Source organism: Lactuca saligna, chromosome 4, assembly GCF_052625555.1.
Source record: "Lactuca saligna cultivar CGN05327 chromosome 4, ASM5262555v1, whole genome shotgun sequence".
Classification (NCBI taxonomy): Eukaryota; Viridiplantae; Streptophyta; class Magnoliopsida; order Asterales; family Asteraceae; genus Lactuca; species Lactuca saligna.
The window spans coordinates 28,757,912-28,776,031 of record NC_136420.1 but is presented as its reverse complement, the minus strand read 5'-3'; the positions used below and the strand labels follow the sequence as shown (position 1 = coordinate 28,776,031).

The window sequence follows — 18,120 nt, the reverse complement described above, 5'->3', positions numbered from 1 at the left end:
CAAAAAAGTAATTTCATATAGGTTTAACTAGAAAATTTTAATAGAGTTAATCATAAAGAATTAAAGACCACTAATAGGACAAATTTAAAACTCAAAGGACCATTGGTATGAAAGGTTTGCTTAAAAAGGATCATTCACAAAAAAAAAAAATTTATAAAGATCATTTTAGGAATAAAAATGAAAACCATAAACACTATTTGTGAAAAGTTGTCTACTATAAAATATAAGATAAATTGAGAGTTAAAGTTATAATATTCAAGGGACCATTTATGTAATTGTTTGGAATACATATGAAGTTGGGGGGAAACATGAAGTTGGGGGGAAACAAACCGCAGGTTACAAAACTCACGATCCGGAGACGTGTAGGTTAGAAAGGTTTTAATTTTGGAATTGGTTTTATAAATGACCGTTGGAGTTGGAATTGGGAAGCCAAAAGGTTTAGGTCGGTGTATTGGAGCATAAAACATTACCTTCTCCATTCTTCCTTCTTGACTTCACTCATCCCGCTTCGTTCTCCAAACACCGTCGGAGACGACTCGTCGCGATCTCTGTAATTCAGCTCACCGGAGACACAAGCACCCCCACCCTTGGTAGGACGCTCATAACCATGTCGGTAATCCTATGGAGTTATCTATAACTTTTCATTCTTTTTCCCTCTTATTTTAGTTCTCTAGGGTTTTCTGTATTTAAGATGTTGTAATCTCCTCTGTATGTATGGATACGAGAAAAATCGAAGCATACTCTAGTTTTCTAAGTACACAAGTTGTATTGCGAGTTAAAAACAGAAGGAAACTACATAGTTTTCCTGTAGTTTTGTTGGCCGTTTCATAAAGGTTTTCTTCTCTATCTTTTTATTGATTTTTTTTTCACTGTAAAATCTGATTTAGCGTATCTGGTACGCTTGTTTCAGAATGTGTTCTTATGAATAACCAATTTTATTAGATCACGATGTTTTACTCAAATCTCTTTTTGTGGAAGATTTAATCACATAATGATTATTTTGTTTCTTGTTTCTCTTCTGTTGATTTGCACTTTAGTAATAAAATAACTCTGGTCAAACTCTTTCATGGTTTGAGTCATTGAGTGTATTAGGTTTACCATATTATAGTTTGTTGGTTTGTTCTATGAGGTTAAATCTTGTTTTGATTGTTTGTTAACAATTTTACTCGATTCTAATCTTATTTTGATATTGCTTAACAACAAAACAACATTGCTGTCACGGGTTATTATTAGGGTCACATAATCTGCCACATTTGTCAAAGTATAGTTGGATTCCCCATGTTACATGACTTTTTGAAGATTGTAAAGCTTCCATATGTATTTCAGATACTAATTTGTGGTTATTTGATAGGATAATTGGAGAAGTCAAGGTAAGAAACTATACTGTACTTTGCTGATTACTTAATATTAATATACATCCAAAATATCTAATAGGGTAATAATGAAAAAGCCTTTCCATATCGTTTACAGGCTACAGAAGTTCAAATTGCTAATGTTGTATGCATTGGATGATGGACAACCAAATGTTGAGGTATAAATAAATGTATATGTTTACATGTTCACAACATTCATCACTTGTTACTATGCTTTCCTATTAAGTAATTGTTTACTAGCCAATTTAACCAGGTAGTGTTAGTTGTTTGATTTAAAACCTTCTAGTAGTGTTTTCTCATTCAAGTAGCTGACAAAAGAGCAGTTAAAAAAGGTTATTACTGATGATGCAGGAAACAATGAGGATTCAGACTTGTACTTAGAGCCATCCATCACCAATATAAATAAAATTAGAAACTATACCCATCTGTAAGTTTTTACATATAGTTCTAAGAGTTTAAATGTTATCATTTTAAAATTATTTTTAGTTACTTGCCCCTGCAGCTTCTTTTCAACTTGATTTTGTATCAACATGGTTCCAATTTTTCTATAAAGAATTTATACTCATTACTCAATGTATCCTTTGCAGACGATGAAGCCTTTGATCATCTATTACATGTAAGCTTTTAAAGTGCATTGTTGCTCATTCTCCCATTTAAATTACATGGCTTTAATTATAATGAATATGCAGGCCTTTTGGTTGCTTCTTTAACAGGTTTGTGGATCTTTTTAACATGAATCAGTTACCCCTGCTTCTGATCATGAACTAAATCCATGGGAATTGAATGTTAGTGCATTTTATGTGATACAATTTGTTTCCATCTTTTCATAAAGTGAAACTTGAATGACATGGATTTTTTCACAGATGTCTAATGCTTCTTCTGGTCAGCATCTTGGCTTTTTGCTCAACAAAGAGGATGTGGGTAAGGTTCTTTCTGAAAAAAAAAACAATTTTATATATCAGCATGTTTTTTTTCTTTCCTACCTTTTCTTTTTTAATCCTAAGAGCAACTTAATTAGGGCGTCTGTGGTTCAAGGGTTCCATAGAAATCTGAAGGATATCAAATGGAAGATTCCTTAAGTTACACACTTGGTTGACAAAATGGATGGAATTGGATTCCATTAAACTCCACCAAAATCTGTATTCAACAGATTTTATCATTCCTAGGGAAGAATTGGAATTCCTTTATTTATTTCTTCATTAAAAAGACTAAATTTGTCCTTACATTCAAATGTTGTTTTTTGAATCTTACACCTTCTTCTTTATTCTCACCCCTATTTATCCTAATATACAACTCTAAAATGCAGATATTTATAATCAATTGTTATATTATTAATTAGTTATCTATCTTCATTTTTAATGGCATATTCCTTTTCTTTTAATGTTTATGAAATTTGAGTATGTTTGATGTTTATATAATTAATTTTTGCTAGCTATCTTATGAGTAAATTCTTTTCCATTAAATATCTATTATTTTATAAAAAAAAAAAGTCACTAAAGGGTGTTTTGGTCATTTAACATAATTTTCACTTCAATTCTTTTGAATAATTTTCAAACCAAAAACAAAACAACACATGAAATGAATCAAAATCCTTTCCATTTTTATTCAACCATACACATGAAATATTCAAATTTGTTTTGACAAATTCCATTCATTATAAAAGTATTATGCAAACCACAAGTTACCTTACATTACTCTGAGATTAATTGATATTCTTAATTCCAATCCCTTTGAGAAATTTTATTCATTACTCTGCAACAAGAAAAGGCTTTAGAAACCAATTACAAAACTTGCGGTTTAGAAAAGGAAATGAAGATGCCCCCGAGAATCAAAGTGTTAACATGTATGTTTTTACTCTTAACACCATAAAAGACGTGATGCTTTTTATGTTCTTATTTAGTTTTTTTGTTAATGTTTAAAGGTACATTTATTAGTTCCATTGAATCTCAAATACCTTTGCTTTATCAAATTACTTCCTTCAATCCATTGATTACAAGCTGACAAAGCATGGAAACAACATACAGGTGTACAGGTAGCTATAGCTATGAGTCTACGACCCTATTTGTGTATTTCCAGAAATATCCCTCTGTTTCTAAAACTTTTGCTTATTTATTATCTTTAGGAAAGGATGTGCTTATTTTCTTAAAAAGATTCTGAATATTGCATGGAAAAGTCCTTCAGCACTTATTTAGTATGCTTGGTAATTCTTTACAATTTTTATTTGTTACTTAGTAAAAAAATTTATTTATTTAAAAAGTGTACTTTCTTTTGGCAAATTTAGACATCATGGAAGGGAAATGCCACATGGTGTGGTATTTGGTGGGTTGAAATGTTAGAAACAAGTGGTGAATATAAAGAGGGTGCTGGTGTTTAAGGTAACAATCAATTCTCTTTTGTGAATAAAAATATAAAAATGAGAATTTTGTGAAAAACTTTAATTTTTTTTTGCAGAAACATTTTTGTTCAGCTGTGATGCTTGAACAAGGATCTTATTGCTGTTAGCTTTTAGCCAAACCAATTATATTAAGATAGTATGGATTTCATCTCATTCTTTCTATTGCAATTTTTGTTTATATTTTAATAGATAGTTTTCTTCAATATTTACTCATAAGAGCAATGTATTTGTAGCTTTTCATCCGAAAACAACAATCATTAACTTGAAGGGTATTTCAAGAAAAACTTCAATTTTTTGAGAACACATCATATGCCAAGTGCAATTGTGTTTGGTCAATGTTTTATGTATGGTATGATATATATATATATATATATATATATATATATATATATATATATATATATATATATATATTCTGTTGGCAAGCAAATTAAGGAATAATAATAGTAAATATATCTATCTGGTTTATGATGGTGTGATACTTTAATCGGTAAAATGGTGGATTTCACATTCAGCCTATTTATTAATAGACTTGTATAATTTTCCAAGGTCCAATGATTTATTCAACATAACCAACTTCCTGATGCTTTTTAAGATTATGCACAACATCCAGCTGAAGAAGTTGATGAATAAATACATACTCTGATAGACACGAGGTAATTTTTTCATGATTTAACAAATGTAGCTAAACTAACTACTCTTTTTTCATTGTTTAATTAATAGTTTGATTGATTTCTTTGAAAAATAAAATAGGTGCAACACCACATCACCTCTACCGCCTAAGTCAATGGTGCAACAAAACCAAACAGCAGGGGAGTTTTCCACTGGTCTCTCTCTCTCTCTCTCAAACACACACACACACACACACAAGACTCCATTATCACATGGTTTTTGTGGGTTTTCATTCGTGTAGGTCAACAACTTGAAATTGTTGGATGACATAGCAGAACTGAGTTCAACCAATTGAGTTACATGATTATATAACAAAGCATATGATGGGTGGGGTATAAATGATAAATTTATGTATTTTCTCAAATCATTGATGCTCAGTTACATGTGTGTGTGTCTGTGTGGATGTTACTGTAATGTTATGAATGCAGTGGGGGGTTTTAATTCTTTAATCCTCTTGGTGGTCGACAAAGGTTAAGGTTGTGGAATATGTTTCAATGAAAATTTTAGAAAACGCATTTGGTTTAAACCGGTTGAGTTTTCATCCTCTATTTTAGAAATTTAGACAAACTAAAAGTTTTCACTTTTTTCTGTATCTTTTGAAAACTAGATCAACCAAATGTGTTTTCAATAAATTTCATTTTCATCTGAATTTTTGACAACCAAACACACCTTAAGCATCTCTTTGTCAACACCAAATTTCCCTCAGAATTAACAATTTCCTTTGATTTCAAGAGGTCATCAAACCTTCTTTCCCTTCTGTTCGAAATGTTTTGTTCCCTGTGTTTCCTGCATTTTTGTCCACCACATGTCCTCCCCCTCTTTTATTTTGAAAATAATTTTGTTCTATTTTTAACTCAATTTTAGATTATTTAGGGTTTCACTGTTTGGGTTGTATTGAATATCATGAATCCTTGGATTGCATCAAGTTCCTGATCACATATCTGGGAAAACCTAATAGCATCTCCAAAATGATATTTGTTATACTTTCCTTGATAATTAATTATCTTTCTGTTACATAAACCTCATTTCATTCCTTGTTATATATAGTAGCAGTTGACAAATTAGTTGCTTATGATGCTTTAATGATTTTGTGCTTCACTGACTTACTAGAGGGTAGTGATTGTTTAATGGAAGACTACGAATGAAAAATCTATCTGCATGTGGGATCGTAACATAGTCAACCCCAACAACAAGGTTGTTGCTGCCTTAAGTTAATCCAATTCTTTAAACCTGATTGATTGCTTTGATGCCAAGTACTTTGACTTTATAATGTAGAATTTGTTTTATTTTACTGCCTTATAATGTAGAATTTGTTGTTCTTGTATTACAACCTTTTCTTGATTTTGGAATGGAAGAAGCAATCATGGTTGGTTTGTTTCATTAAAGAGAAGCATTTCGAGGGAGGGTTTCTTATAAAACTGTGAAATAAAAAAATAGTTAAGTGAATGACAGATCATCTGGAAGGGATCCAAGTATAATCTCTCATGGCTTTGCATGTGATCAGATCATGTTTAAAGGCCAACATAAATTTTCCCTTTCTGAAAATTATAAAAGTTGGGGTCGTATGAACTATGATAACAACAAGTCTCAAAATGTATGCTAAAGTTTTTGAAGGAAAATTCTGGGAAATAAAAACGTACTCTGCCCTCTTTTACCGATATGTACAAAATGCATTATTATTTACTTAATAATAGCAATGTATTTATCGTTTTTCATCCAAAAACAACAATCTTTAACTTGAAGAAATGCTAACAGGGTATTTTTGATTTTTTTTTGGTGGACAAGGGTATTTCAAGAAGAACATTTTCGAATTGGCACTGGGAGATTACATAGCCTCTGACGATTTTGAGAAAACATCATATGCCAAGTGCAATTAAGTTGGTCAATGTTAAACAGTTTATTATTTTTTAAGGTGGATTGTGTACAAAACAAGTACTTAATAATTTATCTGCATTTTTTTAAAGATGCACATGGATGATTTATGCCAAGGCATGTATATCATTTGTATGCTAATCCATGTTGGTTTTGTACCTTGCCAAAGAAATCTAAGTTCATGACAAAACTGCTCTTTCTTTTATACTGACTTGCTATATTTTCATTGGTGAAGGTCCGCAACTTGAAATTGTTGAATGACATGGCAGAACTGAGTTCAACCTACTGAGTTACACGATTATATAACAGAGCATATAATCTTTAAAAATAGTATCTTTTTGTAAATATGCTACTCATTTCATTGTTTGATAATATTGTGTTTTGTCTCTGTTTCTCAACTTTAGCAGCCCATTTTGCCAATGTCTTCTTCATCTCTTGCATTTGCATGTTTAAGGAGCATAACTATCTCCTAATAATCCCTGAAAAGTCTCTCTAAAAAAGAATATTTTTTGAAATTTTGGTACTCATTTCATGATTCCATAACAGTTTTTGGTCCATGAGTTTTCAACTTTAACAACACAGATATTAAATATTTCAACATGAACCATTTTGCCCTTGTCTTCTTCATCTCTCTCATTTCCATGTTCAAGCAGCATAAATAACACCCCAACAAAAATCTTCTCTTTCCTTAAAAAAAAAGTTTCATCTGATATCTGATATATTTAAAAATTATTGTTGTTATTGTTTCAGGTCATCATAAGACACAAATGTATTTTCAAGATCCTCTTCAAAAGAACTTTGTCTTCATGGGAGCTTCCAAGATCTCTCTCTTGCGAATGGAACTTAGAAGATACTTGATACAGTTACTACTTCAGTTGTACAGGTAGCTATAACTATGAGTCTATGACCTTGTTTTTGTATTTCCAGAAATACCCTTCTGTTCCAAAAGCTTGTGCTTATTTATTATCCTCAGGAAATGATGTGCTTATTTATTTAAAAAATGCTTGGTAATTCTTTACAATTTATATTTGTTATTTAGTAAAAAAAATATTTATTTAAAAAGTGTACTTTCTTTTGGCAAATTTAAACATCAGGGAAGGGTAATGCCACATGGTGTGGTCTTTGGTGGGTTAAAATGTTAGAAACAAGTGGAGAATATAAAGAGGGTGCTGGTGTTTAAGGTAATAATTCAATTCTGTTTTTGTGATTAAAAATAAAAATATGAGAATTTTGTGAAAAAACTTAAATTCTTTAAGGAACCTTTTCGTTTAGCTGTGATGCTTGAACAAGGATCTTATTGCTGTTACCTTTTTAGCCAAACCAATTATATTAAGAAAGTTTGGATTTCATCTCATCCTTTCTGATGATCTTGTTATTGCAACTTTTGTTAATATTTTAATAGATAATTTTGTTTTACTACTAGTATTTAATAGATAATTTTTATTTAATATTTACTGATAAGAGCAATGTATTTATAGCTTTTCATCCAAAAACAACAATCGCTAACTTGAAGAAACTCTAATTTTGGGGATTATGTTTTCAAAAACAGTCAAGAAGGTTAGGATTTGATACATACGTTTCATGCATATAGGATTAATTTTGCCTAAATCAATGTACATTTTTGCTGTTACATGGTTTGTTTTTTTTTTAATCAACCGTAGATTTCATATTCATATATACACACTTAATGTAAACCCTCTGGCCTTTACATTTCATTAACCGTAGTTACAGATTTTGTTGTTGTGGTAGTTAGTGGTAGAACAAGGGTTTTCATCTCCTATGCTATGGTATCTGGCGGAGATTATTATTTAACAAAATAAAAGACAACTTACTTTCCTTTCTTTGTGTTTTATGTATCCTAGTTTCATTTTTTTTTCTATTGTAGTATTCTACTTTCAACTTTTTCAGATTAAGAAATTAATAATTATTTAAGTAAAGATACCATTATTATTGAAGAAAAAAATTGCAGTTAATGTTTTTTCTTTGTTTCTGTTTCATTGATTTGCATCTTACTAGCAAAATAACTATGGTTAAAATCTTGGATTAGTCATTTGGTCTGAATGTGTTAGGTTTGACATATTGTAGTTGTAGTTGGTTTGTTTGTGAGGTTCAATCATGTATTGATTTGTCTATTAATATTTTTACTCCATTCTAATCTTATTATTAAGGTCACATGATCTGCCTGCCACACTTATCAACACATAGATTGATATTCCCCATGTTATATAAATTTCTAATGATTGTAAGTAAAGCTTTATTTATGTATTTAATTTCTAATTTGTGGTTATTTGATAGGAAAAGCTGGAGAAAAAGCTAAATGACCATATACTGTGCCAAGGTAAATAACCAAACCCTACTTTATATATATATTGTCTCATACGTTTGTATGTTGTAGTTGAATTTTATTTAGATGCTAAGCTATAAAATCTTATATTAAAATATTATACTTTCATAATCTAACCTATGATATGAAGACATTGTAATTTTATTATTTTTACTATCAGGTCAATGTACTTTGAAAAACTAAACATGTTTGGTTTTGGATGCCATTATATATACTATTAATCCTTAAAAGGATGATGAACAGGAGACTTTCTGCTTTCTCATTTTTGACACGGAAGTTTTCACTTTCTTATTTAGACACGAGGTACTTCTCTTTCTCCTTCTTCACGGCCATATGTTTTCCGATTCTTATCCTTTCTTCTGTTTTGATTGTGCCGCCCTTCTCCTCCAATAGGACTCTCCACCGCCGTTGACTACTATTCCTCATGCTTATCGGGTATCTTCGCTTGATAACTCCTCCGCTCTATTCCATTGTTGCATTCCAATCGAACGGTGAGGTTGACTTCTACTACTCCTCATTATTTCAGTTTCTTCCAATTTCGTTTGTTCACCATATGGTTGAATCAGTCAAATCACCATCGTTTCTTCCACTTCTTCACGCCTGTAGGTATACATATCCACAATATTCTGTCGACTTTTGCCACCGGAAGCAAACCACCGGTCACGACAACATCTTCACCACCCCTTTCTCCAATACAACGTCGGCTCCTCGAACCTCATCCATCTTGAAGCGCAAACAGGCGGCCTGCCACGCCTGTAATTCCTGTTGATGTGTACGCCTTCCACCGATGTCTCGTGAGACAAAGACCGTGACTTTTCCTCCCTGACGGCGTTTTCTCAACTACATCAGGTGTATATCATGTTTTATTTGGGTGTTATCACTTCAAAAATCTACTATCATGTTTTATTGGGTTGTTATCGCCTCCAAAAACTACCTATTTAATTCTAATTTTCCTCTTCATGGATAATTCTTTAGTTGAGCAGCCCAGGTGTTTGATGAAATGCCTGACTCAACACAGATTGAGGCTTCGTCACTCACCCACGGCCTCTCCCATCCAATAATGTGTTGCTACCGCCACCGCCTCTCGCATCCAATCACTTACCATTACCATTTATTATCTTTATCCCATGGAGAAGAATCCAACCAGACATCACGTTCGAGACGCTGAAGGACAGAGAAGTAATATCGGTGCCGGTGGTTGCCTTTGTGGAGAACCGAACAGACCGATAAAGTCTCCTTTAGCGACGTCGCTACGCGGCATTTTTCCATTTTCTTAGCTTTCTCTGAATTTCTAACCATAACCAAATCTGAGTCCTAAATCATGACCAATCCGAGCCCTGATTTTACACTTCACTGATCTGTATTACTTTTCCATCTGAATTTTTTTACTTGCTGCCCTTTTTCCGTTACAGGTCTTCTAACTGGAATTGCAACGATGGATGGGGCTTCATCACCTTCGGTGGCGATGGTACACCTCAACCAGGTATATACGTGATTGGGTTTCCAATTATAGCATTTCTTTCAACTTTATTGTCTCACTCTAGGTTGTTTTTCAATACTAATGAAAACAGGGGATGCGAATGATGTTCTCACTGCCAAGAAGAAGCTGTTTAATAAACACGATACTAAACTCATCAATTTAACATATTTTTGTGCAAGTGGCTGAGGTTTTCAGGTAACACAAGGTAAAGTGTGACCTGACAGACTTGAGGAGGTCCAACCTTCCAAGACTTTGTCATCTTGTAATTTCATTCTAATGTAAGGTTTATAAGATGATAATGAAAATGGAAAATGTGCCCTTCCTTCAGTATTTAAAGCTGATGGTGTTAAAAATCGTGAAGGTAAATAATTTTTTTAAATTGATGGAAGGGTTTTAGAAAGGTAATTTGGTAAATAAGATGAGTTATTGAACACAGATGTTAATGAATGTAAAGAGTAGAAAGCGTGTAAATGTCTAGAATGCAGTTGGAAGCATACATGAGGAAGGTATGAGAGTAGTTGTACCGGTGATCTTGCTTATATGAGATACCATGATACTTGCATTAATATGTTTTCTATTTTTTTTTTTTTATTTGACTATTTATTTATTTATTTATTATAAATGATGGCAGGTAAGACAGTTGGCAAAGGTAAATTCTCATGGGTGCCATATGGATTATTTTCTTGAGGTTAGCAACGGCTGGAGGTAGAGCATATCTCGTATATAAGTATAGCTGGAGGGTAAGTTGGTCCTTTGACTTATTTATTTATACTTAATTGCTTCATTGATCTTATATCACATGGTTTGATATTCACTTTCTGGGAAAGGATTTCGCTTAGTTTGTATATAATTGTTTCTTGAACCTGAATTGGAGCACGGTCTGTTCTTAGTTACTTGACCGCTTTTGTTGCCTTTATCCATGAAATTTATATCCTTATGATATAATAAAAAAGGTTAAAAAGGAAAACTGTTTGAAACTCTTATAGTTTGTTTGGAAAAAAACATGAAGTATAAAAAATTAAACCACAAATTTGCTCAAAATATAGCGGTTTTTGTGTAATTTCCCTTTTTTTTTTTTAAAAGTTATTAACTAATTTTTATTTTGCAGGCTGCTATGAATCTAGGACCATCGATCATCAAACTCAGTCAATTCCATTCCACTACACCATACGTCAATTTTGGGTATTGCTTTGATTTGGATTTTGGTTCCCAATTTTATTGAAAGGTTCCTGATTTTCTTCTTTTTTCCTTCTGATTTTGCCTGTAAAAGCTCTATGACGATTTATATAAGATCTATAATATTGTTTTTATTTTATTTTTTATTTTTTCTGTTCATAACATGAAGCTCGGTCCAAATGGGGGGTTTATGGTTGTCTGTGGTGACAATGTTCCATTTGTTGGTTCTACGGAAGCCACTTGAATTACCTCTAAGAGGCATTTTTGTTTTTTTGACAATGAAGCTCTTCATCCAGGTAGTGCCACTAAGATCCTTAAGTTTTCAAGTTCCTATTTATCTTTCTTTACAGTTTACACTGATTTTTTTTTTTTTTTTTTTTTGGTTTTGAAGGATTTACCACAGATCTTCGCTCATTGATTGAAGTTACGGGTTATTGTTATTAATATAGGTCAATGATGGCACAGATCTCGATCTGCCTCTTTATGCTACCACTTCTTTAGGTTCACTAGAAAATTTTGCATATTTTACTCCAGTTTTCTTAATGAGTTTGTGTTATCTCATGATTTCTTTAATGGTATTGTATGTATAGGTTTTGCTATCTTGAATTTATTAGTTCAGAAATCTCAAGGAAGAGATGATGGTGAAATTATCCAAGTTTAAAGCCTGAACAATCAGCTTAAAGGTACATTTTCCATTCAGATCACTTTATCAAGAGATAAAAAAAAATGAAAAAAAAAGAAAACTGATTTATTCTTTTTGGTTAACTTATGTTTCATGTATTGATATATAAGGTCTTTCTTGTGTTAATTGGTTGGTTTTGCAAACATTGTTCTTAAAATTTGTTAGTATTCGGCTGACTAGCAACGGTATTTTGTGTTTTTTAGGGTTTTGTAGAATTGTCTTATTCTTATGATGTTTATCTTTGCATTTGCATTTTATGGGATCTCATCACATCCTTAATTACTTTATGTGGTTGTAGGTGTAAGATAATCTGTCTACCTTAATTTTTGTTTCATAATCGTGATTTTTTCAATTATTTTTTAATGCAGGAAAAAGTTACTGATGTTGGTGGCTAGATTGAGCTGCCCATGATAATAAGAAATTATTTAAAGTGAGTTTTGTTCATCTGTTTTTCTAACAGTTAATTATGCTCCTCTTGTGAGTTTTTTTTTTTTTTTTTTTTTTTTTTTTTTTTTTTTTTTTTAACGGATGGTAATGTTAAAGCTCATGTCCCTCTCATGAGTTAATGTATTCTATCTTATTTTACAGCACTTGTCAGCTTTAACACCAAAAAAAAGTGAGATTGTGTTTCTGGGTATTAATTGCTTCCCTCCTTTGTCATATTAAGCATTTTTAAGTCTCACATCTATAAGTTTGTGAATAATAAACATTGGCCTAAACTAAATATAGTTGTTTGATTTTCAATTCATGATCCTTCTGGTGGTAGGTCGGCTGAAAAGGATGTAGATCCAGCACAATTATCAAGAGAACTTATGAGAAAAGCTTCATCTTTAGTTGAGGCTGAGGAGGTATCATCATTTTATTATAATATTTAGTCGTACAAATGATATGCTTCTTTTCTTTTTATGATTTCTTAGTATCTAATAAACACAGTCGTTACTTTCACCTTGTAATTTGCAGTGTTTATCCCAATTAATTTGATTCATTTTCATCTTCATTTGATGGAAAATATTATTTCACTTGGAAATGTTGAAGTTAAATCTGAAGGATCAAGACTCAAATTACTTGACTTCGGTTTGATGTTCTCTGTTTTGGGCTATTTTATATGCTAAATTGCCAAAATAATGTGGTGATCATATCATGGAATTGTTTGATAAGAACATATGCATAAAATTTTAAATAGAATATAAAAAAGGTAATTTTGCATATCATTATATTGCTACTACCATTTGTTGAAATTTTGGCCCAGGAACAATACACATGAAATATAAGTTATAATTTTAGGTAAAAAAAAGTGACAGATTAAGATGTAACTCTCTTCCGCATAGCAAGGAGAATATGTTGGAAAGGTGTCAAATTTTTGTTACATACTTATACTTTTACGAAGATGATGATATTACACCAAGGTAATAAATTATAGTTTAATTTTTTTTTTTATCATTATATTCATGATTTACATGGATAAGTCTTTTTTAGAGAGCAGTTAATGGAGTCTATATCAACAAAAGAGTGTTGAAGTGGAGTTAAGAAGAAATCCAGACCATCGACATGTTTGTTCTTATTTGCTCCTATGGTCGTATTATTGCTCTTATGCATCATTTCAATTACGTTACACAATATTCTTCATTGGAAAACTCACATTTATAAGGCATTATCTCCGGTTCACATGTATAGATACCTCAAAAACAAACCCAAACCGGATGTTGGAAATTTTTTTAACGGGGCATCTTATTATGCATCACAGGTAAGCGTTTTTTATATAAATACAACATTGGTCTTATTTTGTATAAATATAAAATTTTCATTTTTTGTTACTTTTATTTCCAGGGTCGGAAGCTATGTTTGCTGTTCTTGGACACTTTTCTCAGTTGCCTATCCAGGTTTGCTGATCTTGATTTATTTTTAAGCGTTAATGTTAGAAAAATAGCAATGTACTTTTATAAGTTTATTCAGGAAATATCTATTTTTTTCAAATAGCTTTTACATCCTTTACTTTTTGAAGTTAATACTTGCTGCTGATCAAGAAAATCAAAAAAGATATAAAAAACCTTCCCGAAGACAAACATCCATATATCTAATATGTTTCTTTGTCTTATAACCTTTTGATATTTTGCTGTGTTGCAGTATTTTGTTTCATCTTTTGATATTTTGCTGTCTTCAAAGTATTTTGTTTCGTGATTCCATATGTAAGACATCTCCAAAAACCTATGTATGTTAACTGTTTATCAATATAATGCTATATTTCAGCACTACATTTACAAGTTAAAAGAAAGAAAAAATTTCTGAATCAGCGCCAATAGGCACGCTTGATTCCATCTAGTTTACTATCAAAATCTAACCAATTGCCTGCAAAATTATACTCCAAATCGTAAAATTATAGTTTCAAAATCCACCCTTTTAAGACAATGTAGTTTTAATACATTCTACTTTAGAATCTAAACTTGTTTAACCATGGTTACCAGTTATAACATTATACTTTATATTTATTTTATTTTTCATATTAAGACACCATAGCTATTCATTAACAATCAATTTTCTAGTTTTTAACAGGCTTTGAGTAATTATAGTTCTCGTGTGTTAGTGAGTAATAAATAAACTGTCAAATTCTTCATTTCTCTTATTGGAAGTTCCATGTTTCCACAGAATTGAATCTCACTCAATAAAATGTTTAAGTGAATGAAGCTTCATTGATTTAAATTTAGTCTTGTAATGTTTTCTTTGTTGATTTTCATATTAAAAATATTAATTTGTTTTGAATAATGGCAACAAATAAGGTTAATTATGCCTTCATGTTAGGAAATTACCATCTTCTATCCACTGATTACTATCTGACAAAGCATGGAAGCGATATGCAGGTAGCTATGATCCTATGACCCTGTTTGTGTATTTCCAAAAATATCCCTCATTTTCCTAAATTATGTGCTTATTTATTACTTCGGGAAATGGTGTGGTTTGTGGTGGGTTGAAAAGTTAAAAACAAGTGGGTGATGGAAAGAGGTAATAAACAATTCTCTTTTGTTAATAGAAATATTTTATACAAGAATTTTGTTTAAAAAAACTTCAATTTTTTGCAGGAACCTCTTCATTCGGCTATGATGCTTAAACAATCTTTTTATTATCGTTACTTTTTATCTAAACCAAACCAAACCAAACCAAACCAAATCAGTTATATTAAGTATGGATTTCATTTTTAAAATCAACCATATTAAGACATTGTTTTAATTTCTTATTTCTAGTAAGACCATGTAATTCTAATTTCTTTACCATTAAGATTTTTTTTTTTGAAAACCTAACTACTTATATTATTATACTTTCAAACTCCAACCTATTAAGAAGTTGTTTATTTTCCTGTTAATTTGAAGGCTAAACTTGATTAGCATTATACCTTCACTTATTTTCTATTAAGATTGTACTCTCAGTTTTAACATGATGCTATTTCTTATGGAATTATACCTTTGAAATCTAACATATTAACACACACTTGACATATTAGTATTTAATATATTTTTTTTCTTTAATATCACTACAAGAATAAGGAACTATAGAGACGAGATGTACAGAGACGACAAGTGTCGTCGTTATAGACGCCCTACAGAGATGACATATCGTCTCCATAGAGTTTAGAATATATTTTTTTTGGCGTTTGCTACTACAGCGGTCTGAACATGTAAAGCGGGTAAAAAAAGGCGCGATTTGGGGAAGATTATAGGGACGACTTGTCGTCCCCACAACTTTCTATGCCTTAAATCAGCAGACAGTCTTCTTCGTTTCATTCACACACACTCAATTATCTGTCTATGTCTCTCTCATTTAAGATCGGAGATTCTCCCCTCCCTAATTTCGACCATTATCTTCTTTGGTGACTTCCTCACCTCCCAGTCCATGCGAATCTTCATCCTCTCTCTGTAGATTCTCATGCTAATTGTCGAAAGCCACCATCGGCTCAACAACTACAATTTGTTTCAACATCGACGATTCTGACTATCGCCTTCCTTTTCACATCCGTTTACCAATTCTATCGAATACAAGCCCTAATCCGGCTACCAGGTTAGTAAGTCTCTGTTTGAAACTGTAATTGTGGTGTATGTTAGCAATTATGTGTTTGAAACTGTAATTGGGATATAGGTTAACGATGATGACGACGAACAAACTCAAATTCAATACAGATTTGTTTTCAATATTGCTCTGTACGTTTTCTTTGGCGGAAGCAAGGTTATTGTATTTTCAAAAGGCTTATTTCTGAAGGTTATCTGACACCATACCAAAAATCCAGGTAGGTTGTAGGCGAAATATTATTGTTAAATCTCATCTTTGTTTTTACAAGTCTCAATGACTTTGTGATCTAAACAAAGTGAGCCGAATTCCTGTGGATTTATTGTATGTACAACTTATGATAAGTTACATTTCACTAGAAGAGAAAGTTAAGCTGGATGAATTTAGCACAAGAAATTTTTAATTGAGCATTTTGTTCGTTTTTGCTTATAGAAAAATTTGGATGCTTTTTATTTTCTTTGCAGGGAGGTAGGGCTAGGGTGTTCATGTACCAAAAGGTACATACATAAGTAAGAAAACAAATGTCCAATGTCCCTGCTTTCATTTATGTAGGAATTTAACTGGGGATATTGCTTGCATCATTATCTTCATATTTTTTTTTTATATTTTGATCATTAGTAAGAACTACTAAATAGGATAAATCGAGTGCCTTCTCATATGAGTTGATAAGCATGCCACTCCAAAGTGTAATTGTTTCACTAATCTTGATTTCGACTTTTTTGTGCAATTCAGACTGAGTAGGCATCAGTAGATGATTTGATAGAATTTTGGAACAAATTGTTGCTTTTTCACATGAAGGTATAAGACTCTGATTCTTTTCTTCATCTTTTCCTTTCTTTTGGCAACAACTTTTCACATGAGGATCTTTCCTTAAAATGCAGTAACCTCCATCAAGGCCAAGTGGGAGGGTGCAACTTGCAAATGAGTCTGCTGAAACATCAGCATTCTCCCCATTGATTGGAAGAAAAGTGAGAACCAGATGGCCTGATGACAACAATTTTTATGACTCTGTTATAACAGATTACAACCTCATTGAGGTAATTTGATCTTGCTTGCAGCTCCACCTCCAAATTTTATGCTAAAAAAATATCTTGATATGGCTTTTAGGGTCGACATGCACCAGTTTATGATATTAGTACAGCTAATGAGACATGGGAGTGGGTTTATCTTGCAGAGGTAAGTGTAGGAAGTAAAAATCTAGGTCCTAAATAAAATGTTTAAAAATATTGTTTGATAATTGATACTTGATGCAGATACAGGTGTATATACAATGGGAAGGGGAGGATCCTGGGATTCCTCATAAAGGGGGTTGGATTAGGTCCAGGTGGAGGTGGAGGGGGAGGTAGGGGTAGAGGGTTGCCTAAAAGTTAAGCAGCAACACTAATAAAAGAAGGGCTTAGACATTATTCAGCACACTCATACTCTAATAAAAGAGGTAAATTGCAGATAACTCATTGTATTCTATTTACAAGAAAGGAATTTTAACACAGGTTATAACTCATGTCATGTGCGTGCAACACAGGTTGAGAGGGTATTTGGGTCTACTTTTGAAGCATGTGGACAACAAAAATTATAAAAGAGCATGTATGTACTTAACAAGTTCAGCAAGGTAAACTACCACGTTTAAATGAATCAATTTTCTATACATAATGTCATCTATTTGTTGTTTGAAACTTGGAGTTTCAGTTTCATAAATCATTTTTCTATACATGTGTACCTGGTTTGCATTTCATGGTCATTGGAAAGTATAATCTGATAGAAAGAGTTTATTATATATGCTTAATTTGTACTTGGTTTGTATGTTTCAGGTGTGGATGTGGTTATGCAATTAAGTTTTCTTGAACACACCACACCCTTTGGATACTTTGAGAGACTAGTGTGCGTATCAAATTGTATGAACTCTTAAACAATTCAAAATTATTTTGTATGTTTTGGTAAGCAATTGTATAAGATATTCAAATGTTTTGATATTATTGTATGATATTTTAGAGTTTTTAGTTAAATTTAGTGTTTTTACTCTTTTGTGATTGAGAAAAGTAGAAAAATATACCAAAAATAGGAGTTGAATGTAAA

At 31.8% G+C, this 18,120-nt stretch overlaps 1 protein-coding gene across 43 annotated transcripts; it reads left to right on the top strand.

Moving 5' to 3' along the window:
* The first annotated feature begins 313 nt into the window (after positions 1–313).
* LOC145041451 (uncharacterized) lies at positions 314–18,050 on the top strand. Of its 43 annotated transcripts, XR_013680202.1 has the most exons (46): positions 314–590; positions 1,352–1,370; positions 1,471–1,531; positions 1,725–1,800; positions 1,961–1,989; positions 2,063–2,158; positions 2,237–3,216; positions 3,295–3,405; positions 3,496–3,573; positions 3,655–3,748; positions 3,825–3,904; positions 4,318–4,424; positions 4,522–4,595; positions 4,682–4,767; positions 5,551–5,634; positions 6,226–6,352; positions 7,063–7,195; positions 7,407–7,493; positions 8,608–8,650; positions 8,900–8,959; positions 9,050–9,152; positions 9,263–9,505; positions 10,069–10,139; positions 10,228–10,642; positions 10,768–10,876; positions 11,245–11,318; positions 11,482–11,608; positions 11,704–11,813; positions 11,903–11,995; positions 12,363–12,424; positions 12,583–12,628; positions 12,761–13,400; positions 13,471–13,567; positions 13,669–13,738; positions 13,822–13,874; positions 14,119–14,180; positions 14,791–14,991; positions 15,069–16,041; positions 16,120–16,267; positions 16,512–16,544; positions 16,780–16,845; positions 16,929–17,084; positions 17,155–17,223; positions 17,301–17,482; positions 17,570–17,656; positions 17,856–18,050. XR_013680202.1 is itself a non-coding variant. In XM_078989520.1 (45 exons), exons 24-27 carry the CDS (start codon positions 10,796–10,798, stop codon positions 11,728–11,730), a joined length of 309 nt encoding a protein of 102 aa, XP_078845646.1. In that variant the 5' UTR covers positions 314–590; positions 1,352–1,370; positions 1,471–1,531; positions 1,725–1,800; positions 1,961–1,989; positions 2,063–2,158; positions 2,237–3,216; positions 3,295–3,405; positions 3,496–3,573; positions 3,655–3,748; positions 3,825–3,904; positions 4,318–4,424; positions 4,522–4,595; positions 4,682–6,352; positions 7,063–7,195; positions 7,407–7,493; positions 8,608–8,650; positions 8,900–8,959; positions 9,050–9,152; positions 9,263–9,505; positions 10,069–10,139; positions 10,228–10,341; positions 10,573–10,642; positions 10,768–10,795; the 3' UTR covers positions 11,731–11,813; positions 11,903–11,995; positions 12,363–12,424; positions 12,583–12,628; positions 12,761–13,400; positions 13,471–13,567; positions 13,669–13,738; positions 13,822–13,874; positions 14,119–14,180; positions 14,791–14,991; positions 15,069–16,041; positions 16,120–16,267; positions 16,512–16,544; positions 16,780–16,845; positions 16,929–17,084; positions 17,155–17,223; positions 17,301–17,482; positions 17,570–17,656; positions 17,856–18,050. The 43 variants fall into 43 exon arrangements, 5 of the variants coding, with proteins under 5 accessions (XP_078845646.1, XP_078845644.1, XP_078845645.1 ...); XR_013680194.1 differs by having other exon boundaries at positions 2,237–2,294; positions 2,392–3,216; positions 4,682–6,352; XR_013680209.1 differs by lacking the exon at positions 5,551–5,634.
* Positions 18,051–18,120: the final 70 nt, after the last annotated feature.

Excerpts from the sequence above, each read along its gene's own strand:
- LOC145041451 (XM_078989521.1), top strand. The coding sequence starts at position 10,796 with ATGGGTGCCATATGGATTATTTTCTTGAGGTTAGCAACGGCTGGAGGT. Across the intron at positions 10,877-11,244 it reads TATATAAGTATAGCTGGAGG|GCTGCTATGAATCTAGGACC; the intron begins GTAAGTTGGTCC and ends TTTATTTTGCAG. Across the intron at positions 11,609-11,703 it reads CAATGAAGCTCTTCATCCAG|GATTTACCACAGATCTTCGC; the intron begins GTAGTGCCACTA and ends TTGGTTTTGAAG.